This window comes from Netta rufina (assembly GCF_964035555.1).
Source record: "Netta rufina genome assembly, chromosome: 21".
NCBI classification, from domain to species: domain Eukaryota; kingdom Metazoa; phylum Chordata; class Aves; order Anseriformes; family Anatidae; genus Netta; species Netta rufina.
In genome coordinates this window covers 3,793,118-3,819,600 of record NC_140145.1, presented here as the reverse complement: position 1 = coordinate 3,819,600, position 26,483 = coordinate 3,793,118, and the positions used below count along the sequence as shown (strand labels likewise).

At 53.6% G+C, this 26,483-nt stretch overlaps 1 protein-coding gene across 3 annotated transcripts in view; it reads left to right on the top strand.

The window, feature by feature from the left end:
• Positions 1-26,483, top strand: part of GTF2IRD1 (GTF2I repeat domain containing 1) — a 56,830-nt gene that overhangs the window by 16,438 nt on the left and 13,909 nt on the right. For 2 of the 3 annotated variants that reach the window (XM_084299888.1, XM_084299886.1), the window contains exons 2-19: positions 1,045-1,173; positions 3,029-3,170; positions 6,126-6,272; positions 9,905-10,088; positions 11,249-11,559; positions 12,050-12,139; positions 12,936-13,019; positions 13,769-13,952; positions 14,856-14,881; positions 17,202-17,322; positions 20,294-20,331; positions 21,009-21,089; positions 22,703-22,792; positions 23,155-23,217; positions 23,697-23,762; positions 24,826-25,009; positions 25,918-25,976; positions 26,174-26,239. In XM_084299888.1, coding sequence (XP_084156014.1) covers positions 1,051-1,173; positions 3,029-3,170; positions 6,126-6,272; positions 9,905-10,088; positions 11,249-11,559; positions 12,050-12,139; positions 12,936-13,019; positions 13,769-13,952; positions 14,856-14,881; positions 17,202-17,322; positions 20,294-20,331; positions 21,009-21,089; positions 22,703-22,792; positions 23,155-23,217; positions 23,697-23,762; positions 24,826-25,009; positions 25,918-25,976; positions 26,174-26,239 — 2,059 coding nt within the window. In that variant the 5' untranslated portion in view covers positions 1,045-1,050. The remainder of the gene's footprint in view (positions 1-1,044; positions 1,174-3,028; positions 3,171-6,125; positions 6,273-9,904; positions 10,089-11,248; positions 11,560-12,049; positions 12,140-12,935; positions 13,020-13,768; positions 13,953-14,855; positions 14,882-17,201; positions 17,323-20,293; positions 20,332-21,008; positions 21,090-22,702; positions 22,793-23,154; positions 23,218-23,696; positions 23,763-24,825; positions 25,010-25,917; positions 25,977-26,173; positions 26,240-26,483) is intronic. The other variant, XM_084299887.1, reaches the window with a different exon arrangement.

The following is a 26,483-nucleotide window of genomic DNA, read 5'->3' as shown; positions in this document are numbered from 1 at the left end:
CATGCTTATCTCCTCCACCTCATTCTGAGTAGCTGGATATTGTGGCTTGGCTTGAGCCAGTCCATTTTTCCCCTTTTTTTTTCCCCATTTTACAGCAAGGGATGAAGCTCCTGGGGCTAAGCTCCTTTTTGGCTGCAGGGCCCCTGCTCCCACTGGCTTTGACCCCCAGGACCCCAAACCCTCTCCTGAGCGGCTGTTTGGGTGACACCCCATTGCCTCAAACCCCTTTGAGACCAAAACAAAAAGGAAAAAAAGAAAAAAAAAAAACTAACGAGACTTTTGCTTTCTCCCCAAACCGAGCTTGTTGGTGGTGAGCGAGGTGACGGCCGAGCACCCCGTGGCTTTGGTGCACCCTGAGGACACCTTTGGGTGCCAGCTGCTCCCCTGGGTGCAGGGAGAGCCCCTGGGGATGAGGAGCGCGGGGTGGCTGGCGCGGCGTCCTCATGGGGACACGTGTGTCACCCCTTCTGCTCCATATCCTCCCCCTTGGCACAGCCACGACCCCCTTTGGGCAGGGTGTCCCTCGTGGTGGTGGCACCTGCCCGGGATGTGGCCCAGGGCTGGAGGTGACCCCGCTGGATCTGCCGGGCCCGGTGCTGCCGTGACGCGTGGCGCTGGCGCCGGGGTTTGGTTACGGCTTGGCAGCGAGCGCGGGTAGCTGCTTTTTCTGCTCCTGGCAGGGATGAGCTGATTCGCACGTGGGTGTCTTCCGCATGCCTTTGATTTTCTGCTTCTCCTCTTGCTTCTACCCACCCGCGTGCGGGGCGGCTCCACCGGAGAGATGGGGCCGGGGGCGTGGGCTGCCCCAGCCCCGTGCCGTGCCTCGGTTTCCCCTGGCATCGTGGTGGTGCCGCATCCCGGTGCGTGTCCGTGGGGCAGGGGGACCCAGGAAGAGCAGCAGCACTGACAGCAAGCTGAGTGCTTGCTCAAAACCCATTTCTTTTTTTTATTTTTGGCAACTTTCATCATTTTTTTTTGCTATGAGGGGCATGCGCCATCAGCGCTCCTGTCAGTAACACAACACCTTTTTTTTCCTGTTTCCAGGTGAATATGGCACTGGCAGGGAAGCCTCTAGACGTGACCCTCAGCAGCTCCAGGCCTGAGCAGTGGAACATGGTTTTCCCCCAGAAAGACGAAATCATCACCAGCTTAGTGTCTGCCTTAGACTCCATGGTAAGAGGCCGTGGGCACCAGCGCGCGGCGTCCCCGTCCCCGTCCCCTCCCTCCCACGTTTGCCATTTCCACCCACCGAGGGGATCGCTACAGAGCAGGGCTGACAGCCCCGGGGCTCTCAGGAGAGGATGAGGAGGAAAAAACCTCCATGACCCAGCCTGTCACATTCCCCTCTGCCTTGGTAAAGCCCGTGGAGCTGCAAAACGCAGCGCACCCCGTCCCGATGCCCTGCGGACGGGGCTCAGCCCCAGCTCATCCCAGCTGCGCCGCGTTTCCCCATTAATATTTATGCTGGTGTCAGCCGAATGTAGGGGCTGGATTCTGTTTTTTTTTTTCTTGCTGTTTTACCGATGTTACCGTGAGCTTTTACACAACAGGAGAACAATGGCTTTTATCTGGGAGAACAAAGAAAATAACTTTCATATCTTTTGACGTAGAATTCCCGGTGGAAGCCTTGCATAAGTCAGGCGTGCTTACATAAACAAGATAACTGGTGGGATTAATTCTCGTGGACCAGAGCTAATCTTATTTTTAACTGTGAGTGTGATCAGGAAGGGAAAGTGCGTGTGTGGCAACAAATACCTAATAAAAAGCAGCGTGCTAAGTAGCCCTCCCCTGTAAAGCCCAGCAGCCAAGGTATTCGCCTCGAGTGCATCTTCAGCTCTGTGCAGGCAGGCGTTTTCCCCCCAAACAGCGATTTCCTTCTTTTTGACCACCATCACCACATTAAAGAGCAGGTTCCCCGGAGCTGATGCACCCCACGTGGCTTTGCTACATGCGTGCCATCCTGTACAGCAAATCGTGGTGTCATCGTCGGGTGCCTGATGAGTGCACGTTGCACAGCCTCCGAGCCTCGCCTCCCGCTGCAGGTTTCCTGGTTCCTTTTTGCAGGTTGAGCTTCCCTGAGCAAAATACTTCAAGTTATGTTGGGTTCTTGAAAGGAGGCTTCTAAAAAATAAATATTTTGGTGATGTGATTAAATACTCCCTTCCCGAAGAGGCTGAGCAGGAGGTTAAATGGCAGATTGAGTCTGCTTTAAGCCCAAGTCAATCAAAATCACTGCAAAAGCATGCAGGGGGACTGCGAGAAGGTGGTGGCCGTGGTGGGGTTTGGCCCACAGGCAGCTGCTTTCCTGCTCCATCCCTGCCAGCCCGCGACTCGCAGCATCCTCCAGCTCACTGGGTTGTGCTTTGGGCCGCCTGCGCTCACTTCTCATCATCGCTGAAGGATGGAAGTGGGAAAATCCCCAGCTAAATTCAGCGCCGTGGCTGCTGTCCTCATGGCGTTGATGCTGTGGCTTTGGGGATGGGACTCAGGCTGCGGGTGCTGCGTAGCAATCAGAATGAAAAATAATAATAAAAATGCACATTACACGTGTGTTATGTATAGCAGGAAACGCACGTTACGTAAAATGGATTAATGGAGGAAGTTCTTTTCCATCTCTTTAATGTTTTGCATAACTGTACAAGAAGAATCACTCGGCTAATCCAGACTTTGACCATATTAGTGTTCTGTAGCCGAAATAAGATTCCCGTGCTCCTTATTATATTAGGGTTGGTGGAAAAATACAAGTTGTTGGGTTTGCTTTTTTAACAGGAATGTTTTCTTCTAAAGAAATGGTTACTTTTAGGGGAGGAAAAGTAGAAGGTTGGAAATGCTTTCAAACCAAACCAGCTGCTTTTTCATATCTAATCCACGTCCCTTTATGGGGTCGTAAAGTTGCCAAAGTGTTTGTAGCGTAGGAGGTACCATAAACACCATGATATTTGGGCCGACACAAGAATATTATTGATGATGGATGCGGGTGGCTGACGCGAGGCACCGCTCCGGCTCTGACCCGGCCGCGTCTCCGCAGTGCTCTGCGCTCTCCAAGCTGAACGCCGAGGTGGCCTGCATCGCCGTGCACGACGAGAGCACCTTCGTGGTGGGCACCGAGAAGGGCAGGGTCTTCCTCAGCGCCAGGAAGGAGCTGCAGGCCGACTTCCAGAAGTTCTGCCGTGAGTATCCTGGGCGGGAAAGGGGAACGTGGATGGGTGCGCTCAGCTGCGTGCACGGGCGATGCGCTCAGGTTCGTTAATTGTGTGTTCGAGGACGTGCTGGTTGCAGGAGCTTGGTGCTCCGTTAGCTCAGGACCCCAAAATTGCACAAAGAAGCTGTGGTTGGGGGAATGGGGTGGATGGGAGCTTTTTCCAATGCATGCCCCGACTCCTTTCCAGCGCATCCTTTGGTCAGTGAGGTCTGGGGCACGGCCGTCTTGGGGAATTCGCAGAAATCGGTTCTTCCAGGGAACAGCCAGGAGCCAAGGGTTTTCTTCTGCTTTTGGAAAGACAGGAACGGTTATAGGGAGCTGAGAGTGCTGGTTGTGAGGCTGTTTACTTTTGGGGGACAACAGAAATGGAAGGACACCTTGAGTGTCCCAGGTGCCACCACCCACTGCGCCCTGACCTGCACACGCTGTCCTATACGTAGGCCCTACAAAAACAAACCGAGAGGCGAGGGGAAAGGTGAGGACCTGAGGTTTGGCATCATCCCTATCAGGCCAGCTGGAGCTTGCCCCCAGTGGTGGGAAGGGAGGTGGTTTTGGTGGCCCTGGTGAACCCCAAGCTGGGGAGAAGTGACCCAGAGCCCAGAGCAGCAAGCGCGGCCACCACGCGCAGTGGGACATTGGTGGGGGCGAGCAGCCCGCGTCTGCGTGCACACATGGCCTGGTGTTGATGGAAACCATATTCGTGCTTAATCCGTTAGAGAAATTGCTCAAGAACGGTTCATCCTAGTGAAAACATGAGTGCTGTAAAGCTGCCAGGGTCACTGTCTGCTTGGATGATTCGTTGCACATGTGCCGGGCGAAGCGGCTCTGCTCGCCCGGAGCGGTCGGATTTGCAGCACAGCTTCCCCGAGCGCCTCGGCTCTCCCGGCCCTGCTCCTCCATCCTGCTGCGGATGGCAGGCTGACATTTCTCCCCCTGTTTGGAGCCAGCAAAGCCGCCTGCAATTATTCTCCATCTTGATGCATTTCATTTTGCGGGCGGGTTTTTTCAACAGAGGCATTTCAGGGAAGTTTCCTGCACCGTCCGCTGGGGGTTGTGGCTCTCTGCCGTGGGCAGAAGGCAGGAGAGGAGCTTAGTGGTCAGTGCAAGGGAGCAAAACCTTTAACTTAAAGACAAACTGTGTCACCCCACAGCTCTCGTTAGCTGATGACTGTCTGCAAATCTCACTTTTGGAAGCAGAGCCACAAATGTTCTGCTCACTGACCTCCGACTGTCCTGGGCGAGCCTAAAGGTACTGAGGCACTCAGCATCGGGTCAGAGTTCCCCTCGCCTTTGGTTTAATTTACACCTTTGTGAAAATGGAATTGTAACATCTGGTACAAACCATGAAATCCTGGCGGTGGGCTTCTGACAAAGCGGCTGATACTCGAGACAGGGTGAAATGCGATAACTCTGTCTTGAATTATAAATGGCCGAGGCTCAGCTCCACTACATAAAGCTCTTACAACTGGCATGCATCGTAAAGCATCCCTGGAAATGCCTCTGATTTATAGTCTAGCTGCCCCCTTAGAAAGGATCTGAAATAATCTAAACCAGACATCACTGGGAGATGTAAGAAGCCTCTTATCTGCCGAGCTGTGCTCCTCCGGGCACACAGACCTCACTCAAACGCCCTCATTTATCTGGAACTCTGGCTCAGCCTTTCCTGATTCGCAGGGAGACTTGACAATTATAAGGATTGATGCTAATGGAGGGGTGTTTGTGCCTCGACAGGAGGGAGAGTCTTGGAAGGTGTGAATTTGGGTGGATTTCACCATGTTTGTAAATTACCCAGGGTCTCCTCCCCAGCAGCATCTCTGTGCCCCATCCCTCTGGCTCCTTAAAAAATAATAAATAAATAATAAAATAAGGGGGGGGAATTAAGGGTCAGGGCAGCAGGTGGAGGTCTCCACTCGAGTCCATGATGGGCGAGACACTTCGCAACAGGGATGCAAGGTGCAGTGTGAGAGCAGGAACAAGGAGGGACAGCGTGGGGGTGACACGGGGACACTCCCTGAAGCCACCCACCAGTGGCAGATTGATGCTTACAGTGATTTGTTTTCATTATTATCATTTATTAAGCCATTTGTGCTGGCTATCAGGAGAAAGAGGACACGGGCCAGCCCCTAGAGCTGGGCACAGGGCGGTCACCTGCACTCGGTGCCGATGCCCGGGCCGAGGTGGCCGTCCCGTTCCTGTGTCCCCATGTGCCAGGAGGGGAGGGCGAGCTTCTCCTCGAGCACCCACGCGGCAGCCAGGGCTGATCGCTGGCGAGAGCCTGTCGAGGATGATGAAGGAATTAGTCCTTTGCCACTGAAAATCCCTGGTGAATCGGTTTAGCTAGAATGGCAATAATGCACTTGTAGTGTTTAATTTTCTGTGCATTTAGAGACGCAAGGAAGTCATTGCCGAAGATATGCTTTATTTGAGGTTTAATGGGGGAAATTAGCAGGAAATAGCTGGTATTACTGAGGTACGTGATGCTGAAGGGTAAAAAAGCCTCTGAGAAAGGCGGATTTTCTTTTTTCGGAGAGATTGAAGGCTAAGCAGATTGAAACCAGAGAAAAGAAACACACCGGCCAATTAATCACAACAGCCTCAGCGCGGCTGGGTGTGTAAAATGGGGGTGCTGGGGCGCAGGATGACACCGCTGCCTGTGCCTGCACCTTTCCCTGTGTGTCTGGGGCTGCCAGATGCCATGGTCACCTCTGCTGCTTAAAGGACTTTGCTGACACCGGGGGCTGGCAGGGGGTCCAGAGCCCATGGGACTCTGTGCGTTGGGTGGGCAGGGATGTGTGCTGAAGCTGTGCTGACTGCTTTCATCATTTCAAGTGGTCACTGCCAGCTGCTTCGAGGCTGCTGGGGGTGTTGCCTGTTGAAGTTTTTCCCACTGCAGCATCTCCCCTTTTCTTCTCTCTGCCCGCAGGAGTCCAGCAGCGGAGGGAGCAGGAGGCAGAGGCGCAGAAGAAGGCAAAGGAGTGCGGGCGAAGCATGCTCAGGGTCTCCCCGGACCAGGGATCAGACGTGTACCTCCTCAGGAAGATGGTAGAGGAAGTGTTTGATGTGCTTTATAGTAAGAACCTTCACGATTCCATTTGGGGATTTGGATGGCCCCGGGGCTCGCTGCGCTGCCAGCTCCAGCCCGCCTCGGCGAGCGCGCCCCTGCCTGCGGCTTTGGGACCGGTGGCCCCCAGCACGGTGCGACCTGCTGATGGGCAGGGGCTGCGCTGTGCTGAGAGCAGGTCCAGCCTCTGCCTCGGCCCTCTCCAGGCTGGCAATGAAAGGGGCTGTGCCCCAAACGGGTAACAATGTGTGCCAAAAAAATAAAACCCCACTTTTGGGGGGAGCACCCTCCCGTCACGCCAGCTGAAGGCTCTGCCGAGGGCTAAATGGGGTTCTCACGTGCGCCTTCATCCCGAACGCTGCCTTACAGCACCTCCTCAGCAGCGTGTGTCGGGGCTCCGCAGGGCCTCGCTCTCCCCTTTCCATGGCAGGCCTGCTTAAAAGGAAAAAGATGACTTTTCTCACAGGCGGCCCCACAGCCTCAGCTCCGTGAGACGAGCTGGTGCCATTCCAGCGCATGCATCATCCCCAGCAATAAAGCTTCAGCAATTAAAATGTAGATGACCATATGGCTGCTGCTACGTAGCCCGGTGGGTTGCAGAGCTCCCTCTGGGCCCAAGCTGTGGATACTGGAGCTGTGGCAGTGCCCGCTCCGCGCTCCGGACGTCCCTGATCGGGGACCCATGGGGTTTGCTTGCAGAGTTTTGGGTGTCAGCGGTGAGGATCGGGCTCCTCGTTGTTGTACAGCTCCACGTTTCAGTGCCTGCTCCTACCTGCAGGCAGAGTTTGCTGCTGTTTATTTGAAGCTCGCCCCGCCAGCGTGCACCGCGGGCTTTGCAGAGGGAGGGGAGGCAGCATCGCTTCCCCCGGCCGGGACAGTCAGGATCAGAAGCTGAGGTTTTCTGAAACCACTTAAAGGACTCGGATGAGGTATCCCCATTAAAGGGGGTGATCAAATCCTCTCGCTGCCTTTGAAAGGCTCAGCCCAAGTCATGAGGAAAGGGAAATGCAGAAGAGCCAAGAGAATGAGCTGGGGCTGGCGTTGCAGCGTGGATAGAGCCCCACGCTGAGCTGCAGGCTTCCTTTTCCTGCTGCTGCAAGAAAGCTGGCCTTTAAAGCCTCCGGGGAAGATGGCAATAATCCTTAGATAATCCAAATACCTACTTATATGAGAAGTTTGACCAGGGTGCTTTGGCATGGTGAGGGACAGACTTAGATGGCCAGTGTGTTAGGGTGAGGCTGGAGATGCAGCGTGCAGGGTTGAGGTGTGGTGAGCGTGTGCGGGGGTTGAACGCGGAGCCCCGACAAGTTGGATACATCCCTGAGCAGAGGGGTTTGGCCCCGGCGTTACCACACGAAGGTGTAATTCTGGCTTTGCTGCTAATTCAGCCGCAGGAGCTGTTCCCATCCCCACACCTACCTTGACTCTCCGTCTAGGGAAATCTGCCGGGCAGATGCTCGCCCTCGGCAGCTGCTCGCTCCGCAGAAGGAGCTGTGGCTTGGGGAACATCTGTTGGTTTGGGGGAGAAACGCAGCTTGCCAGCAAGGCGAGCAGTGGGGCCATCGCTCCCGGCACACCCGGGGTCAGGTTTTGCACTGGGGCTGTGATGGGGCTGTGCTTGTCCCAGGGCCATCTCCCTTCTGGTTGACCAGGGAGAAATAGCGCAGAAGACAGAAGGTGTCCCAGGGTGATTCTGTTCCTAATACCGACAGGACTGGTAGAAATTAGCAGTTATCTTTCTTACCCTTTTTTTTTTTTTTTTTTTTATCCTTTCAGTTGCCTCCCATCAACAGGGATTGGAAACAAAAATCTTAGAAAACGCTCAGTCAAAAAGCTCGCATATTCCCTCCAGAGCTGGGTAATCTCCACACCAACAGGATGACTGATTACCGCCGGCTTCTATTAAACAGGCATTAATGATGATTATTGTCTCTCTTTAGCTAAACCGTGAGCCTCTGCGTGGCAGCGCGAGGCTTGGTGAAGGTCACTTTGACAGTAACACATTCCCCATAAAAATGTGTTCGGGGAGTTGTTGAGCTCCGAGTTGATAAGGAGCCGCTTGGGCACGGGGAGCGTCTCCCCCCGCCGCAAAGAGAGGCGCTGGTGGGAGGTGGAAAGCCGCTAACGCCGGCGCATCGAGGCAGGGAAGCTGCCGGTGCCTCCCGAGCTTGCAGAAAGTGTTCTTGCAGTGTTGTGGTTCAAAGGTTTGGTTCGAAACTTCTGTTATTGGCTTAATTAAAACATTATCCATCTCGGCTATAAGGAACCTTGATGGCTTGTGCAAGTCACACATCATTAGTTACCATGCTTTGCTTCAAAGAACATGTTGAAGAAATCACTTTTAATAAGGACTTGCTGACAGTGCCACAAGATTTCCAGGGTTTCTGTGAGATCTTTTGTGTTTGTTTGTTTATTTATTTATTTTTCAAAGAGAGAAAAAAAGAAACCATTTGAAAGAAAATCACCAGTATAAAATCCCAGCACTCTTTAAATGTCCCACAATCTCCTCTGCTCCTCAGCTCGGTGCTGTGGCCTGGATGGAGACCCCATGGGGCTGGAGATGGAGGAGCAAAACCTTGCCTTGCCACGCAGCCAGATGTTGTGCATCTGGCCGCTGGTTTGCCAGACAGGTCACATTCATGCACGGCTGTTCCTTCTGCTTCGTGCTTGGAGCACCAGGTTTATTGGTTGCAGTTAGTTGGGTTGGTTTCCAGAGTAATTGCTCAGGAGAGAGCAGCTCAAGGGGCTTGGCGATTTCCCCCTGAAACACTTCAGCGGGGCCTGGTTTTGTGTCCTGTCTGGGATTCAGGCTGCCTCAAGCATCCCAGCTGTGGGGACGCGGCCTCTGTGGTAATTTTAGAAAATCTCCGCAGAGCAGCGATGCTCTCTGGTCAGCCTTCACTGCTGGGGAAGGGTTTGCTCCCGTTTGCTCCCAGCTATTCGGGGAGGTTTAGCTATCAGAGGTACCGGTTGTGTCACCGAGCCAGCCCCATGCATCTGTGGGATTTTGGGGCTGCTGAAGAGGATCGTGCAGTTGAAAGTACTGATGTTCACTCTCCCTTCCACCTGAGGACTGGAGGGAAACTGCTGGGGGTTTTCTTCTTATCTTTCCATGTGCGACGAGGCTGCCTGACAGCAGCAGAGCTCAGAGTGCTTTCTCTTTTTTCCAAGAGGTAAAATAAGAAAAAAGGCTGAAAATAAGATTTGCAGAATATTTCAGTAAACGTGAGATAGAAACCCACACAAGCCCATCCTCCTTCTTTGTCAACGCTCGGCTCCTTCTCCTCCTGCTGGTGACCAGATCCCTCGCTGCCACGGGTCCACGGGGATGCCGTGGGTGAGCCAAGTGACCCCAGTGAGGGATTTCACTGTGCAGCCCCAGAGAGGAGACATCTGCTTGTTGGCTTTTGTGAGATTTTTAATAATTAACGCTTTGAAAATTCTAAAGATCCTTAAATGCTAAGCACAGAGGTAGGAGATGGCTTCCTTCACCTACCTACGCCTAATGGTGTCTCCGTTGGGATCTCACAGCAGTGCCCGTGGTCGTGGTTTTGCTCTCGTGTTTGCTCCTTGAACCCTCCCTGGCTGCAGTCCAGAGGGTTTGGGGGTCCCTGCCCTGTGTAACTCTGCCCTTTCCCCAGGTGAAGCGGTGGGGAAGAGCAGCGTGGTCCCCTTGCCCTACGAGCGGTTCCTGAAAGAGCCGGGACTGCTGGCGGTGGCCGGCTTGCCCGAGGGGATCAGCTTCAAGAAACCCATGGAGTACGACGTGAAGTCCCTGATGGCCATTTTAGAGCACAGCCACAGCATCCGCTTCAGGCTAAAAAGGTAATTTCAGGGATCCCGGCGGGGCTGGAGGGGGACGAATCCTTGGTGTTTTAGGCCCTGTAACACCGGTGTGTGCTGGGGCTGCTGCTGAGCACAGCCGTGCCCTCGCTGTGGGAGGACCCTGCCAGAATTTTAGCTGCAGTACACTAGGTGCTTCCTTGTCTCCAAAGAGGTTTCCAATGTCAATGTTTCAGGCTCCTCCCTAAGTGTTTTTACACCAGCTGATAAGGGAGGCTGGGGACAGTGGCGGGGCCAAGTCCCCTGGCTGTTGTGGCCGCATTGTCACGAGGGGCCTGTTGGTTTGGGATGCGTTTCCTCTGAGCTCGCCTGAGTTGAAGCACCTTGGATCAATTCAGAGAAATGCTGAGCACTTGCAAATACCTCCTTTGAAGGCTCAGCACTTCTGGAAAATCAGGCTGAGATAGCTAAAAGTAGGACACGCAGAATTTGAGCTGTTTGTGTAACCGTGGCTGCCTGTCTCGTGTGAGGCATGTGTGCTTCCTTGCTATGAAATGCATCCTTGGGCTGCCTGAGGTCCCAGGGGAGCGTGCCGTGAGTCCTTGGTGCTGAGAAGGGCAATACAGTGGGTTGGTGACAGTCCCACAAATTGTTTTACTCCTTAAATGCACCAGGCTATGGAGCTAGACAGCTTTGCCGGAGCTGTAAACATTTTGAACTACCATAAGACTGCCCTGCTCTACTTAAAGAAGAAGGAAATGATGCAGGTGCCTGAGGACACTGTAGAAGGCGAGGTGGCTGCCTTAATTTTTGAAACAATGAGTAAAAAGGAGCCAGGCAGCCCTCAGTGTACACCTCAGGGTGTCCCCTCCTGGGCATGGCCCGTCTGAAGGCTTTCCTGTCCCCTTCCACATCTCTGCTCATCCAGCTTATTTACTGTACTCTTGTCTGCCCTTACCATTAACAGATGATGTGGGCAACTCCCAAAGCCTCTGTCCCCACAGTTTGGAGCTCTGCACACCCCATCTTTCTCTGAGCACCCTTGCTTTGAGCAGTTTGCCCCTTTCCAGGCGCTGGGTGTTGGTGGCAGGAGCAGGACAGCAGCTCCTGGCACACATAGGCCGCGGTGCTGAGCACCCAGGTCACCATGGACCCGAAGGAACCTGTTTTTTCCTCTTCTTCTCCTTTTTTTTTCCCTTCAGGCCGGCGGACGAGCCCAGCAGAGAGCCGAACCCTAGCGTAGACTTGACTTGTACCTCCCTCGCTCCCAAGGGCAGCCGGGACGCTGGTGCCAACGGCCACATGGCCAAAGCCTCCGGGCAGGACGCTCCCTCCGCCGTAGCCGTGACCAATTTCTTATACGGTGTCTCGCTGCCTACGCAGATTGCCGTGGACCTAAAGCAAGAGGTGTCCTCCGGTCTGCACGGGGCGACCGCGGCCAGCGAGGCGCTGCTGCCCAGGCCCTCAGGAGAGCTGAAGGTGCCTTCCTCACAGGAGTACAGCGACTGCTGTGGTAATAGCCTCGAGTTTGCTCGCAGACGAGGGCCTGGTGCGAAGCCCCACAGAGCTGAAAGGGGAAAGATGTTGTTTTTTTTTGGGGGGGGGCTGGGTTGGGCTGAAAAGCGGCCTGCTGAAACCTGTGGGGTGTGTGGGGCCGGCAGGGTGTGACTGGAGGTTGGACCCCAGGCTGTGGCAGCACAAATTGGTAATAAAATTGGCCCTGGTGCTCACACAGCCCTTGCAGAGATGAGGAAGCCCCCGTGGCACTGTCCCAGCCCTTCTCTGGGTTCCCTCTCTGGGTTTGGGGGGGACACGGTGTGGCCAGGACCCCATGGGGTGGTGAAGGGCAGGGCGGGTGAAGGAGAGCTGGTGTGGTGAGGGACATGGCACAGCTGCCCAGCCGCGGGCCGCTGTCACTGGTGGGGACACCTAGGAGCTTGTTGAGGTGCCCAAAGCATCGTTCGGGCTCTTATCAGCCCTTTCTCATCTTCCCTCATGTCCAGGACAGAAATCGGCCGTCTCTGGGGGCCCTCTCATCCAGAATGTGCACTCGTCCAAGCGCATCCTCTTCTCCATCGTCCACGACAAGACAGGTCTGTGTCCCACCTCGGAAGCAGCCACTGGGCACCTCTTTGGGAAAGGTTCCCCCACCCGGCCATAAATAGTCTCCATCTGTCCCCGTGGTCTGCAGGGACCCTGCAGTGCCACCACAGATGGCAGGGAAATCCTAGCCCCATGTTGTGCATGGGGAGCCGGGGCACGGCTCGGGTGAGGCTCTTTGCCCAAGCTGCCAAGGGCAAACAGGCGCCGAAAGCTTTGCATGGTTTCAAAACAACTGGAACCTGCTCACCCCGGCCTGACTCTGCTGCAGTGCCCAAGGCAGGATCAGTGCGAGGAGGAGACTGCCACTTCCCTACCTCAACCCCACCCCAAGGACGTGCAGCCTAGAAATGCTGACGTGTTTACGCCAAAACCCTCGCCTCTGTGCTTAAAAAAAAAAAAAAAAAAAAAAAGGGTGGGAAAGTTGGGAAAGAGAAGGCATGAAAAAGCTCCTTTGTGAAATCGCTGTGCCTTTCAAAGGTTTGTTTCAGGTAGAGCTTGCTCTATCCCGGAGGGTCTTTCATTTCAGGGTTGAGATGTTTTATGGGGTCATTTCTCAGGAATCTGTTTTGCACATGCACAGCTGCAGAGGAGCTTGCTTGAGGCTGGGGATGGGGAAGCCCAGACCTTATCTGCCAGCCTGGCAGAAGCCGCTCAGGAAGGGGGAAATAATTATTTTTAAAGCAACAAAGTCTTGTTCCTGGTTCTCAACACTTCGCGCGAGAAAAGTGCATCTGCTGTGTATGAACCATATGGAAGTTCCTTATTTCTTATATTTTGTTTTGATAGATAAGTGGGACAGTTTTATAAAAGAAACTGAAGATATCAACACCCTTAGGGAGTGCGTGCAAATTCTGTTTAACAGCAGATATGGTGAGTAGGAGTTAATATCCCATTATGCATCTGCAGCTCTTGTGGTTTGCATATCATTATATAGCAATCATTTTTGTTCCCTAACACAGCAGCAGGAGCCATATGCTAGAGCTCCCTTCTCTTCTTAACACATTTAGCCCAGCAGCTCCCAGTCTGGGTGTCTGTTGAAGGTTATGTCAATATTTCCATTTGGAGTCCCTCCGTCGAGGAATTTATAACTTGGACGTAAAACAGCCTGGCCTGGAGCGTGGCACGGCCAGGTCAGCGCCCGCTGGCACTGCGGGTGAGGGGGAGTGGTCGCACGCAGCCGTTTTAAATTAATGTGGCAGGAAAAAAAAAAAAAGGCAGATCATTGCTGTTGCTGCTTTTTGTCCGCTCGCAGAGCTTACGAGCATCTTTGGCACTGCCCTCGCCACGGGCAGCACTTTCAGGTTAGGTCCCTGGAGGTTTGGGCTTGGGAAATGGCTCGCAAATGGGCTGACGGGCTGGGGCTTGTTGCCTGTGACATCCTCATCAGGCCGTATAGCTGGGGTTTTATGTGAGCTGTGTGACTGATAACCTATATATGAGCTGTGTGACTCGCGAGCTGTACTGCTCAGCGACCTGCTGTGGGCCAAGCAAGAGATAAGAGAACAGGAGGCACACGCTCTGCTTTTCACACCAGCTTGAGTTCAAGCCCTTTCACCTTCATTTCATCATTCGCAAAAGAAAACGTGCACTGCAGTGAGAGCCATGCGTTCACCTTTCAGCCGAAGCCTTGGGGTTAGACCACATGGTCCCCGTCCCATATCGGAAGATCGCGTGCGACCCCGAGGCGGTGGAAATCATCGGCATCCCTGACAAAATCCCCTTCAAAAGGCCTTGCACCTACGGCGTCCCCAAACTCAAGCGGATCCTGGAGGAGAGGCACAACATCCACTTTGTCATCAAGAGGTGGGTGGCGAGGCGGGTCACGTCCTCCCTCCACGGGAGCTGCTGCCTGTCGGGAGTGGGCTGCTCTCCGTGCAGTCCCCTGGCATTAGCTCAGCACCGATGTGCTCCACGCTAACAGGGTAATTACAGCACATTTGGCTCGCGTTTTGGCTCGCTCACAGCACATTTGGCTGGTTGGGTGCCTTGGGAGTGCTCCGTGGGGACACAGCCATCCCCCCGACAGGGGGCTGCATGTGCCTCGAGGGGACCGGGAATTTAAGCTCTGTTCCCTCTATGCTCAGAGGGATTGCTTTTACACCCAAAACTCATTTTAATCTTCTTTATGGAAAAGTGTTAAACAGCTATTGGACAGAGTTTCCCTCCCCCACTGCCTCTTCCAATTTCCATCCCTTTCCCTTTCTTTGAGCATGCCACGGGCTGTCTGTAGCACCATCACCCAGTCACCCTGTTGTAAGCCCGTTCGGACATTGCTGGTGCCTCTCTGAGCATTCGGGTGATTCATTATTCTGAGGTGCTCCTTTGTGGACGTCCCATGTACACAACAACATGGATGTATCACATACGGGCAGGGTGCTGGGTCCTGGTCACTTTTTTTCTGCTGGAGTAGGAGGATTGGAAGCTTCTGCTTTGGTCCCGTCATCTTCTGGTAAAGCCAGCCTGTAGCAGCCTCATTTAATAAGTTAATTGAATGAAGAGAATGACTTATATGCAGATTTGAAGGTGCTTCAGTTAAAAAGCGTACAGTGTGAGATTGCTTGGTTGCACAGCAATCTGAAAGGCTTTTTTTAGGGAATAAATAAATTGACTATTTTGACTCGCTTTAATGCTGCTCATAAATAAAACCTAAAAGTCAGTCATTAGAAGCACCTATTTCTAATCCTTTTTTTTTCCCTTCCCTTCTAGGATGTTCGACGAGAGAATTTTCACAGGTATGTTCTCTGTGCCTTTGGATTTTATTGCCTGCAAATTGAAAGATTATCCAGGGGAGCAGAGTTGAAGTAACATCATCTGTAAACAGCAATAGTGCAGGGCTCGCTGTTGTGCTTGGTGAGGAAAAGCCCAGGCTGCGTGCCGTGCCCGGGGGCGATGCGATTGCCTTTGCCCATGACCAGAGCACTGTGCACCCCCAGACAGTGGCTTGAAGTGGGGAATACCCGGGGCACGAGGCTGGGTTGCTCCCTGCACCCAACTGAGCTTCAGCTGCAGGCAGCACGTGACGTGTTTCTGTGCTTTTGTGAGGGAGAAAAATCACTGCTGGGTTCCTCGTTGGTAAATTATCCTCTTTCTTTTGTCTGGAAGGTGCTAGCACCATCCAGTCGCCGACTGGTTTTAGAAGAAAAACGCCAAAAATCAATCTGATCAGTCACAAAACCCTGGGGGGATTCTTCTGCTTTCTTTTCCCCACGTTTAATCCTGCTCGCTGGAGATGGAGCAGCCACGTTAAGTGCTCCTCGTCACATCAGGGCAGGTGTTGGGGAGCTCCCAGCTCCCTCTCAGGGCAGAGAGGAGCTGGCTCCAGCGGCTGCCACATCCCAGCCTGGAAATTAGGGAAGGTGCTGCAGGAACGGCACCGAGCGCTCCGGGTTAATCGCCCAGCCCTGCTCCCAGGTGTCCTGGGCTGGGCTTGCAAGTAAAGACGTGTTTGGGGTTTTCCTTTCTTTCCGCGTGCTGGCAGCATCCCAGCCACCACCTGACATCTCCACGGGATGGATTAACCCCTGTGGCACCACGACAGCACCCCAGGGGTGCTCACAGAGGGAAATCCCAGCAGAGCCTGGAGGAGGTCCCACCTCCACGGGTGGTTTCTCTATCTCCAGTCCCATTCATGATTTTCTTTGCTCAAGAAAATGATTTTTAAACCCTCGCCCACCCCTAAAGGATGGAGCTCCGAATCGCTTCTTGGACGCTTGGATTTTCCTTGCAAATCCATCAGTTTGCCTGATGTCTTGGGGGAGGCATCGCGCGCAGCCTCACACGGGGGTGATGGAGCAGCTCCTCCCTGCCCACGCTCGAGAGCTGCTGCTGGAAAGCTCCGTGCTGGGAGCTCGGGGTCACTTGGCAGGGAGGTGCAAGTGGAAATGAGGAGACTGGGAAGCAGATCCAGCACGGCTGGGGCGGGTGGCAGCCCCCCTCTTCCCTGCCCGCTCCCTGCAGGGCTACCAGAAGCAAAACACATTAAACCTGTCTTTCTGCGATTCGTGTCAGCACTTCTGACTGTGCAAAAAAAAGCATCTGCTGAGTCAGGAGGTGCCATTTTTGCAAAGACACTTTTTCAGCACAGAGCTGTATTTTAACTTGCCGACTATAAAGCATCCCAAAGCTTCCCCATACAGTTTTACTCACCCTTTAATTAAAATACCCACCACTGCTAGGAAACCTATTTTTGCTGCTCCCCTGGGTAGTAGCTTAAGGCAGGCTTCATTGCTGCAAGAACAAGATTTGGTCCATAGAAAGCACAAATTAAAAGGAGCCTTTTGGACTGTCGGTAGATAAATAGTGTCTTTATGGCTCTATATTGCTGCTGGTCCTATTGCCGGAGCCCTGCCCTCCCATGCAGGCTGGATCCTAAAGGAAAAAGGCTTCATTTTCCCAGCGACAGGATGTGTTTTGGAAGGGTGGGGATGTCGGGATGGTGCTTTGGGACCAGCCAAGAGCCTTTTGCAGCTATTTAACAAGACACCTACAAGATTTCTGCAGCCTGGCGGCATAATTTCATTCCCTCCTTCCCCCAGCACTAATCCTTCAGCTCTTCCTTCACCTTCCCTGCCTGATTTTCATTTCCTACCCTGTCATCAGATCACTCGTTTCATCTCCAAGGTCATTGCTGAGGCTTCGTTTCAGCTCCTTTCAGGCTGCTGAGGGACACGGAAGGGAAAGGGGAGGTTTTGCAGGGTGACCCGATCCTTGTGCCCCCCTTTCTCCCGAGCTGCTTCCCAGTCCCAGCAGCCAGCCCCTTCGGGTGGTGCTCAGCAAGGTTCCCCCGCACACACCGAGTTTTGCAGGGGTTTAATCAAGAGCCGTGCTATTATTTTGACATGTAAGCCCAATTAAATCTATGCCTTTCTCTCTGCAAACAGACAGCTCTTGAAAACCTGTCCCTCGTCCTGATTTTAGCTCTGGGACTAGAGAGGGGGCACATGGAGGTGGAAGAGCTGTGTTGCTGCATGTTTACCTTTCAGGTTGCTAAATCTGGTTGCTAATTCTGGTTTTGTTTTTAATTCCAAACCCGCCCTGCGCACCCGGCACCAGGAAGTAAATTTACCAAAGACCCAACCAAGCTGGAGCCCTCCAGCCCCCCCGGGGAGATCTCCCCCGAGCCGCACCGCGGGGCCGTGCTGGACCTGGCGGGGACGTCGCAGGCTGGCAGCAGGTAAGTGGCATTTCGGTGTGCCTGTGCCAAAACGGTGAAGTTTGGAGTCACTGTTTTTGTAGAAAAGTGGTGAAATGGGTGCCGTGCCCGGGCAGGCTGGCATTATCTGCAGCAGCGATCTCAAGTGTTAAAGCATGGCCTAAGGATCCACCCTCAGCCAGCACCATAACAAACCATCCTGCTAATTAGGTGTTATTTGTTTATAAAGCTCACCAGGAGACTAATAGCGGATTAACCAACGCTTAATAAAGGTGGGGTTGCAGAGTTCAGCAGGTCACTAGGGTTTTTGTGTCTCTGCCTCTGGCACGACTGGCAACCGGCTGTGCCACAAGCCCCACGGGTCCATAATGTGCCCGCAGCACCTACAGAGCGTGTGGCTCTGCTCCCCAGGCCGTGCTGGGGGATCGGGCAGATGTTATTCTCTGTGTAGCCCCCGTTCCCTTCAATTTTGCTTCACCTGACCCGCAGCAACAACACTAGCCCCAGCGTTTACCTCCAAGCCAAGTTTCCTGGGGTGCCTTCCTGCACATCCGTGCGGGTGCTGCCAGCTGCAGGGGGTTAGGAGGGAGGTGCAGGAGCTCCCCATGAGCCCTGCACAAGGTCTCGCTGCACATCAGCCCTTTTTGGCCACGGCTGCTGGACCACGTTTGAGTTTTGCCAAAGGAGATGGTTCCACAGGTGAGCAGATTCACTGCGGATGGTTGCAGAGAGGCAGAGCCAGCTGTAGGCATCTGCGAAGAGCACTGGCTGGGCTGGCTCGCTTGGCCCAGGTGTGGTTGGTGTACTGGCTGGTATTGGACACGGATTGATGTGATCAGTGCTAGCCCCAAAGGAGAGCATCCCCAGAGGCTGCCCCCATGCTCGGGGGGCAGCTCGTGGCTGCTGTGCCAGAGGGGGGCTGGCTGAGTCAGGCCCCGCTGGCGTCAGCGCAGAGCTGGAACACGGTGATTCATCTCCTCCCGAGGCAGGAATTGAAAGCTGGTTAGAGGAATCACACCCAAGTGCCCGTTTCTCCCCCCAGAAGCCGTGCAGGGTCTCCAGGTGAGAGCCTGCATTACAGCAGGGGAAACCAGGCTGGCCTGAATCCAGGCACTTCACTGGTGGTTCAGGGTGCCTGTGGCAAAGGGGGAATTAAACTCAGATCTCCAAGATCCTGCACAAGGGCTTGGCCACAAAGCCATTTTTCAGCTAGCTCTTGCTTGCTCTCCACACCTTGCGGAACGGCCCCGTGGCTGGAAGCATTTAGACTTGGAGAGCAGCAGAGTGTCACAGGGGTGTCAGGGAAAAGGGATGCTGCAAATATCGCTGCTCCCCAAGCACGCTGCAGGGCTGAAGGCTGGCCCGAGGCTTCTCATTTTTCTCTTAATTTGTTAACATTTGCAATTAGGACACTTTTAATTTTTGCCACAGAAGATTTCACCGCGCTGATAAATTGGTGTGACTGAAAACAAGCGGGCAGACAGACAGGGGCTGAGGGGTGCAGAGCTGGTTTCTGCAAAGCAGCAGGTGGGAAACCAGCTGCTGCATCTCTGCGGGAGCATCCCCGGTGCTGCACCAGCCCCGTCTCAGCTGCCGTGCTCCAGCTGGGACCAGGCAGGGGTTGTGTGGTGCAGTAAAAACGCTTCAGAAGACTCTGTGGAAGAAAAATGGGCTTTGTAGGGGCAGTTCATGCTCAGCCAGGTTTGGATGGCACTTCCCGTGGTGTTGCTGGGATGCGGAGCTGGGCTGGGCTGGCCTCATCCCACTGCTAAAACTCAGGCACCACCTGGAGATCATCCTGGGGTCCCTTTTGAATCTATCAGACCTGTCCTGGTTGTGCACACGTGTGTGCATCATTCCTGATTTACGCTGTGTGCGTGCACACTGAATCAGGCCACGTTCCCCAGTTTCCATGTTTGTGGTTAAATTTAGGTACAATGGGAGCTGTGAATTCCTGCGGTGCTGGTGGTGCGAAATGGGCTTTGCTCTCCCGCAGGTAGAAATTAAATCTCCAATGCATTGATCACACAGACCTGCAGGGAAAAAAAAAATACGTGTGCTTGAAAGACACTCAAATCCTGCTTTGTCCTTCCTGCAAATGAGGAGAGCTCAGTTCCCTGCTCGGAGCACAGCATTTCCATACCTGTGGTCCACCCAGGTCAGAGTCCAGGTCCTGGGCAGTGCCAGACACCACAGGGTAACACACCCCTCCTAAAGACATCCTCCTAAATTTCCCTAGTGAAAGCTTGACTTTGACCTGAGCTGGAGAAGTTTAACCCCCTTCCCAAAGCTCCAGTTTGATCTATGTTGTAGACAAGCCATCCTTTCTTACCCATTTAAGATCTGTCCTTACAGCAAGAGCAAGGAGAATATTTCAAGAGCTCTCCTGGATCCCTTCACATTTCCCATGCTTTGACGCTGTTGAGTGGATTTAATCGAGTGAGGAGTGCTTTTGAAAATCCCCCCTGAGCCAACAGGGATGTGAAGCCTGCTCGGGAGGGTTTCCCTTCCCTCCGAGGACCAGCATGACGGAGGACGGTGTTCTCCAGTGCCTTTCCTCATGTGCTTTACTGCCAAAGTGCCATGCTTGTTCTTGTTTAAGAAAGACAGGAAGAAAATCCGTCCTGAGAATGCAAAGTGATCTAATTTGGATGCCGAACACCTTGCATAAATTTCTAAGCGTGCGGAGTTAACTGTAGACACAAGTTTGGGATAGTGCCCAGTATCCAGGGGAGAAAGGCTTTGGGCAGAATAAATATTTACCAAATCAATTGACTTTTTTCTTCTCTCCCTGTTTGCTTTTGCTCCATGAGTAACCACATTGTAATGAGGCTTTGTGCACTGCTCTCTGCCGTGATGGGATGGGGTCTGTGAGGTTTGGGGCTGTTGTTAAACCCCCTCCCTCCGGGATGGGTCCAGCACACACACGTGGCTTTAACCTTTCCCTCTGATTGCTTCATTACTACCCCTCTTGTCTGCCTCTCCTTTCCAGGTCGGAGAAATGCAGTGTTTCTGAAAGCTGTGAACCAGGTGAGGAAAAAATCATTTTCTCTTGCAAAATGGTGCTGGTTTGGAGTGGAATTTTGGTGGAAAGCCACTGGAGAAGTTGGCTGTGAAGTACCTTTGAAGTGTGGCCTCAGTTACACAGTTTCCCCACGGGGCACTCCTGTCGGGGTTTTATCCCCGTCTGATAGATGCAGTTATGGAGGTTCTTACCCTGTGACCCTCCAATTAGATCCAAAAAGCACATAAACTGAAATATCAAGACTTCAGCACGTGCTTAAAAATGATGCTAAGTGAAGTCTTTCATCTCCAAGTTCCTTTCCACGTGAAAGCTGCCAGGGCTGGGTCACTGGACGTCAGCTGAGCGGCAGCAACCAGCTCTGTCCGTGCTCTGACCACTGCCAATGAGAAGGAAACATTTTCCCCAGGCTCAAACGAATTCCCCAGGATTTTTCCCTGGTATGAGGTTGCTGCACTGCTGCCTGATTCACTCGGGGGCTTGGACCCATGTAAATGCCACCAGATAGGCAAAGCCACTCTGAGTGAATTAGGAACGTGTAGGTTCAACTTAGCAGCATGGCTTAGTGGTGGGCTTGTCAGGACGAGGTTAAAGGTTGGGCTGGATGATCTCAGAGCTCTTTTCCAACCTGAATGATTCTGTGATTGTACTCTGGTGATTGTCTTTGGTTGTCTTTGCCCCTTAGGTACCTCAGGAGAGCTGGGTGGGATCAGGCAGATCAAAATCGAGCCGGACGAGCTGGACATCATTCAGATCACTGTTCCAGGTAGGCGCTGGGGTCCTCTTCACAGGGAGTGCTGCATCGCGGTGTCTCAGAGTTTTGCTTGGAGAAGATCCACATTGGGGCATCTCCCCGTGCAGGCTCTCCGCCTGGACGCTTGCACTGTTGGTTCTTCACTGAAAGTCATTTTAAGGGGCGTATCAGGAATCAGCTGGGTTTGCTGCTTTCCTTCGGGCATGGGCTTGGAAGATGCCAGGTATTGAGTGTGGGACCCTTGCGACAAGGCACTACATTTAGAGTGACAGCCTGATGAGGATGAGATTGTAAGAACAAGCTTCATTTTAAGCGCATGCTGAAAATGTGCTGGATATGGCAACACTGGTGTGTTTCCCTGCATTTCTTCCTAGGAGGGGTCGGTGGTGATAGATGGGGACAGAGTTGGGGACAGAGATGCAGCAGCTGCTGCTGGAGGGCAGCTGGGAGCCAGCTTCCCCAGGAACATCCATTTCTAGAACAGTTACCTGACCTGGGTAGCGCCCCGAATGGTAGGGCGATGCTTAGGGCTTAAGGAGTGGATAGGTAGCACTTTGCATTTTCAGTGTGCTTTACAAACATTAATTAATAATCTCACCAGAATTAGGGCAGCAACACGACTCCCAGCGTGCCTGAGTGCGAGCGATGCTGGCGGCAGCAGTGATGCTGATCCTCGTTGCACCCAAATTGCTGCAATCTCCATTGCACCCCAAGGCACTGGTCCATGTTCTGGGAGTCGCTCCAGGATTATCGCAGAAAGGATTTAACATATGGTTACTACAGGGGATGGAGAAAGGAGCGAGGGCTAGCGGTAGATCAAACGTTTTCATTTTCAACTTGGCAGCTCGTGGAAGAGAAGAAAGTTAAATGCGTGGTGAGCTGGCAGTGCGGGGGAGGAGGAGGTGTTATCACTTCTCCAGAGCCAGGTAGATCACACTTGAAGTCTGGAGTCCACTTTTTATTGCCTTATTTGAAGGTACAGTTCAATCAGAGGGAGTACAGCTTAGGGCAATGGAGATGATTAATAGAAAAGAGGTGCTCATGTACAAGGAGAAATTGATGAAATTTGGATTATTTATCCTGTGAGGAGAAGATTAAGAAGTGACCTGATTGAAGTATTTAAACTAGCTAAAGGTTTATTTAAAGCTAAATTTGGATAGCTCTTTGAGGGCATCGGAGAGTCCGGCATTAGGGGATACAGGTTTAAATTAAGAGGGCATACACATGTATGTGTAAGGGAGACTTCAGGAGGTGGCATTTCAGGGAGGAAGGCAGCTTTAGTGGAATGGTCTTCCCAAGGTGAAGTTGTTCCAAGCAGCATTAACTTTTTAAGCTAGAACTGAGTGTCCGGATGGAGTTAAGCCAATTAAATCATTCTGAACCCATTTTGCTCTTCACCTTCTGCAAAAGTTAGGAAGAAACTTTTGCTCTTTCCCCTTGGTCTGAGAGGTTGGGTGCATTTTGGGGATGCTGTAGGCCACAGCGCATGGGGATCCCACCTAGACCGGGGGTGCCCTTAGTGCAGCCCCTGCTGATGGGCCAACCCCTTCTGAAAAAAAAAGAAGTTTTTGGGGTTGGTGCCCCTCTCCTTGAAACAAAAGCTGCCCGTGGTGTGTTGTCCACAGACCGATCACCCACTTCGGATGAGATGCACGACCCGGTGACCACGCACATGGCCTCGGAGGAGTCGAGCTACATCCTAGATGCAGTAGCAGGTGAGGGAAATGGCACGGCCGGGAGCCTGCATGTCCCATCCAGTGCACGGCAATTCATGCTTGTATCAGAAATGAGTAAATGCGAGCCAAGGTGATGGGGTCAGGACCCTCTTCCAGAGTCATGGTCTCAGTTAGGCTGGCTGGGAGCTCTGGTAGACAGGGGATGCGTGTTGGGTGCTGCCATGGCACGAGCCAGGGTCCCAGGGGACACTGTGACACTGCCAGCCCAAGCCTGTGCTTGGGCAGGGGCTCAGTGAGAGGTGTGGGGTTTGTTGGGTGATGGAGGGGGACCTGGAAGGCTCCTGCTCGTATCTGGTCTGGCTTTGCTGGTGCTGGCTGCTGCTCACCCTCCTCTTCCTCAGCAGGGACCGAGAAGGGGCCCGGTGAGGAGTCACGACACGAGGAGAAGCAGATGGAGGGATCAGGTGAGGTTCTGATGAACATCTCCAATCATTGCAAGGTTTGGGAGGTTTTGCCAGACACGGATGTATTTCGCTGGGCTGCCTACAGCATCTGCAAAGCATCCAGCCCCCAGAAAGCTCCATGCAGAAGGGCACCCCTGTATTTTGGGGTGAAATGCTCAGACAATGTGTGCTGGTGGCTGGAGCAGATCCCACCAGCACCACCTCCATGCACGAGCAGGAGGTCTCTGCCCTCCCTCTCACACTGGTAGCATATTTTGCCCAGACTTACATTTTCCCTATCTTTTCCTCCTTGCTGCTGTGCAGCAGGGAGCTTGGTGCTGCGTCCCTGCCCTTCCTCGCTCAGGAGGTTCAGAGGCAGCTGCCACAGGACCAGCTCTGACTTTGGGGGCAGGACGAGCTCACGAGGGCTGCTCACCTTCGCTGCATGTTGCTTGCACTGGAGGCAGCAGATTTCTCAGAGCATCTCTTTTTTTTTGCAGATGGAATAGGGGACGTTTTAAGTCATTTGAGGAAACAAGTGGAAATTTTGTTCAACACGAGATACGGTGAGCTGGTCATCGACACGTGTGTGTAATGCCAAGTGCTGCCTGCGGCCGCGGGGAGCTCCTAATTGCTAAGAAATGTCACCTGCCATTTCCAAACCGGTTGCTGAGGAAAGGTGCAATCTAATTTGTTCATTTGCTGTCTGCCGGGCTTATGAACGCATCTGAAGTCTCCCTGGGCCTCGTTATTGCAGCTCTTCCCCTTGGCTTCCTCGATGCCTTTTTGCTGGCTGCAGCCCAGGAGTTGTGGCGGTGACCTTCAGCCTTCCTCCTGCAGAGGCGGGGGGCTGGCAGGGCTGCCCAGCACTCGTGTGAAATATCCGAGAGGGTTTTCCATCCTTCTGGGCTGTGTCGTGGCCAGGAGGGCTGGCTGGGTGCAGGGGCTGGCACTTGCATGCCCTGCCCTGGGGGCACGCACCAAGTATTCCGTACTCCCTCCTCCTCGCAAGGAAAGGCAAAGAGGTCTGCTGGGGAAGCACGCTGTAAAAAAATAACAAAAAGCAGGTTACTGCCTGCTTTCGGTGCCAAAGGATGCGTCTCCTAACTTAATTAAGTTCATCAGGGCATTCGGGGTGGCAGACAAAATATTGTACTTTACCTCCCACGACTTTTTCTAAAGGTTACGTAGCTCAGGAAAAATGCACGAGCTTACGTGCGCTCTGCGAGCTGGCAGAAAGGTTTCTGTGCTGCTGGGGACAGGAGGTGCAGCTCTGCCCGTGTGGCCCACCAAATGCCAGGGGCAGAGCTGTGAGAGCAGATAACCCCTCTCCTTGTGGGGCTGAGGGATGGCCGGGAGGTCTGGGCGTGGGGTCCCCGCTGCAAACACTTGCAGCTGCTTCAGGATGTGTTACTGAGCTGGTCACAAAAAAGCAGCAAACGCAAACAGAAATCCTGGGGGCTGCCTGGCTTCACGCCTTGACTCCCACCCACCTGCATCAGGCGGACAGCACGGCCCTACCAGCATAACCAGAAACGGCCCCAAAACCTCTCCAACGCCCCACTGATTATCGTGTCTCTGCTGCATTGACCCGACGGGGCAAACTAACGAGACGTGGTCCTCCCGCAGCGAAAGCCATAGGAATATCGGAGCCAGTCAAGGTCCCCTACTCCAAGTTCCTGATGTACCCCGAGGACCTGTTCGTCGTAGGCTTGCCGGAGGGCATCCTGCTGCGGCGCCCCAACTGCTTCGGGATTGCAAAGCTGAAGAAGATCCTGCAAGCGAGCAACAACATCCAGTTTGTCATTAAAAGGTGAGGCGAGCGGAGTGCCCATCCTGCGGGGAGGGTGCTGCAGCTCGGAGCTGTTGCTCCTGGGGAGCACACACACGTGCAGTGTCCTGGAGAGCACCCATCGCTTGGTCACCCTCAGTGAATTTGTTTGATTAGGAGCCATCAAATGATGTGGCAGTTCCCAAGGTGTCAGCGGTGTTGCTGTTGGTCTCTTCCTCTTCGTCTTTTATTTTAAAATTCACCTTTGCAAGGGTTTGGCCTTAGGAGCAGGGAGCACCCAAGGGTGCCAGGCATGGGGCAAGGAGGGGCTGGGCGCCCCAGAGGGTTTTCCTGCGTGCAGCGGCTCCAGCCAAGGTCCAGCTGTGCACATCTGCGTCCCAGAGGGGTGTTGGATGCTACAGGCATCAGGCAGATGCTGTCCTTGCCCTGAGGGGGTGTCACAGAAGCTGGGGGAGCTGTAAGAAGCCACTGGCAACACGCAGCAACGGCACCGGGAAAGAATCCAGCAGGGATGGATTTTTAAATGTCTTTAGGTATCTTTGAGGGTTTCTCACCCAAACAATGACAATTTTGTGTGCCAATTGTATGTTGCAAGCAGTTAGGCAGGCTTTTCCCATCCCCGAGATGCACGCAGGACCACATCTCATAAAAGTTTGTAGGCACTGATTTAAGCTGCTCAGCCAGCACGGGCTTAATCTTATCCCACGGAGTGTTACACGGGCTCGCTAAAGAGGCTGTCAGCATGAAAATTATTTCCGAAGTTCCCCTGCTGTACTGCAGGAGCTTTAAAATTGCATTAGCCAGATATGTTTAGTGGGTTTGCGGCTGGAGGAGCGTTATCCTCGGTGATGGATGGAGCAGTAAAACGCTGATGGCTTTGCTGGCTGGGGGCTCGCTCAACGCTGCGCCTGCTTCTTGCTCTTTTCCAGGCCAGAGCTGCTGGCAGAGGGCGTTAAGGAGATGGCGTCGGACAGCCCAGGAGCCAAAGGTAGGCTTCAAAGCACCGTTAAGGGCAGGGTACCAGAGGAACGGGGCCATTTCCCTGCTGCGCATCTCGTGCCGTCCCTCTCTACCTCATTTTTGGGCTGTGCAAGGCAGCCGTGGCGTTTGGCGCTGCCAAGCCCAGCCCTTGTGCATCCCCTCGGCGGTACCGCGGGTCCTAACCCTCTGTGTCCCCTGCCCCAGCTGCCGCCGAGAGGGACTGCAGTGACACGCTGCTGGACGACGCTGTGAAGAGGCAGGGCTTCCAAGGTGAGCCCCCAGAGGCCTTCGGGACGGGCCTGCACGTACGGGGGGGGCTTTGGGGAACGTCCCCTGGCCACCACAGAGCCCTTGTGGGCTGCGTGGAGGCAACAGAGGTGGAAAAGGAGCCACCGTGAGATTGTAGGGATTGAGGGGTTGGTAGAATCAAGGATGGGAGGGAGGAGTTTAGTGGGGACTGTTAGCGTTAGGTCAGAGGTTGGACTCGATGATCTTGAGGTCTCTTCCAACCTAG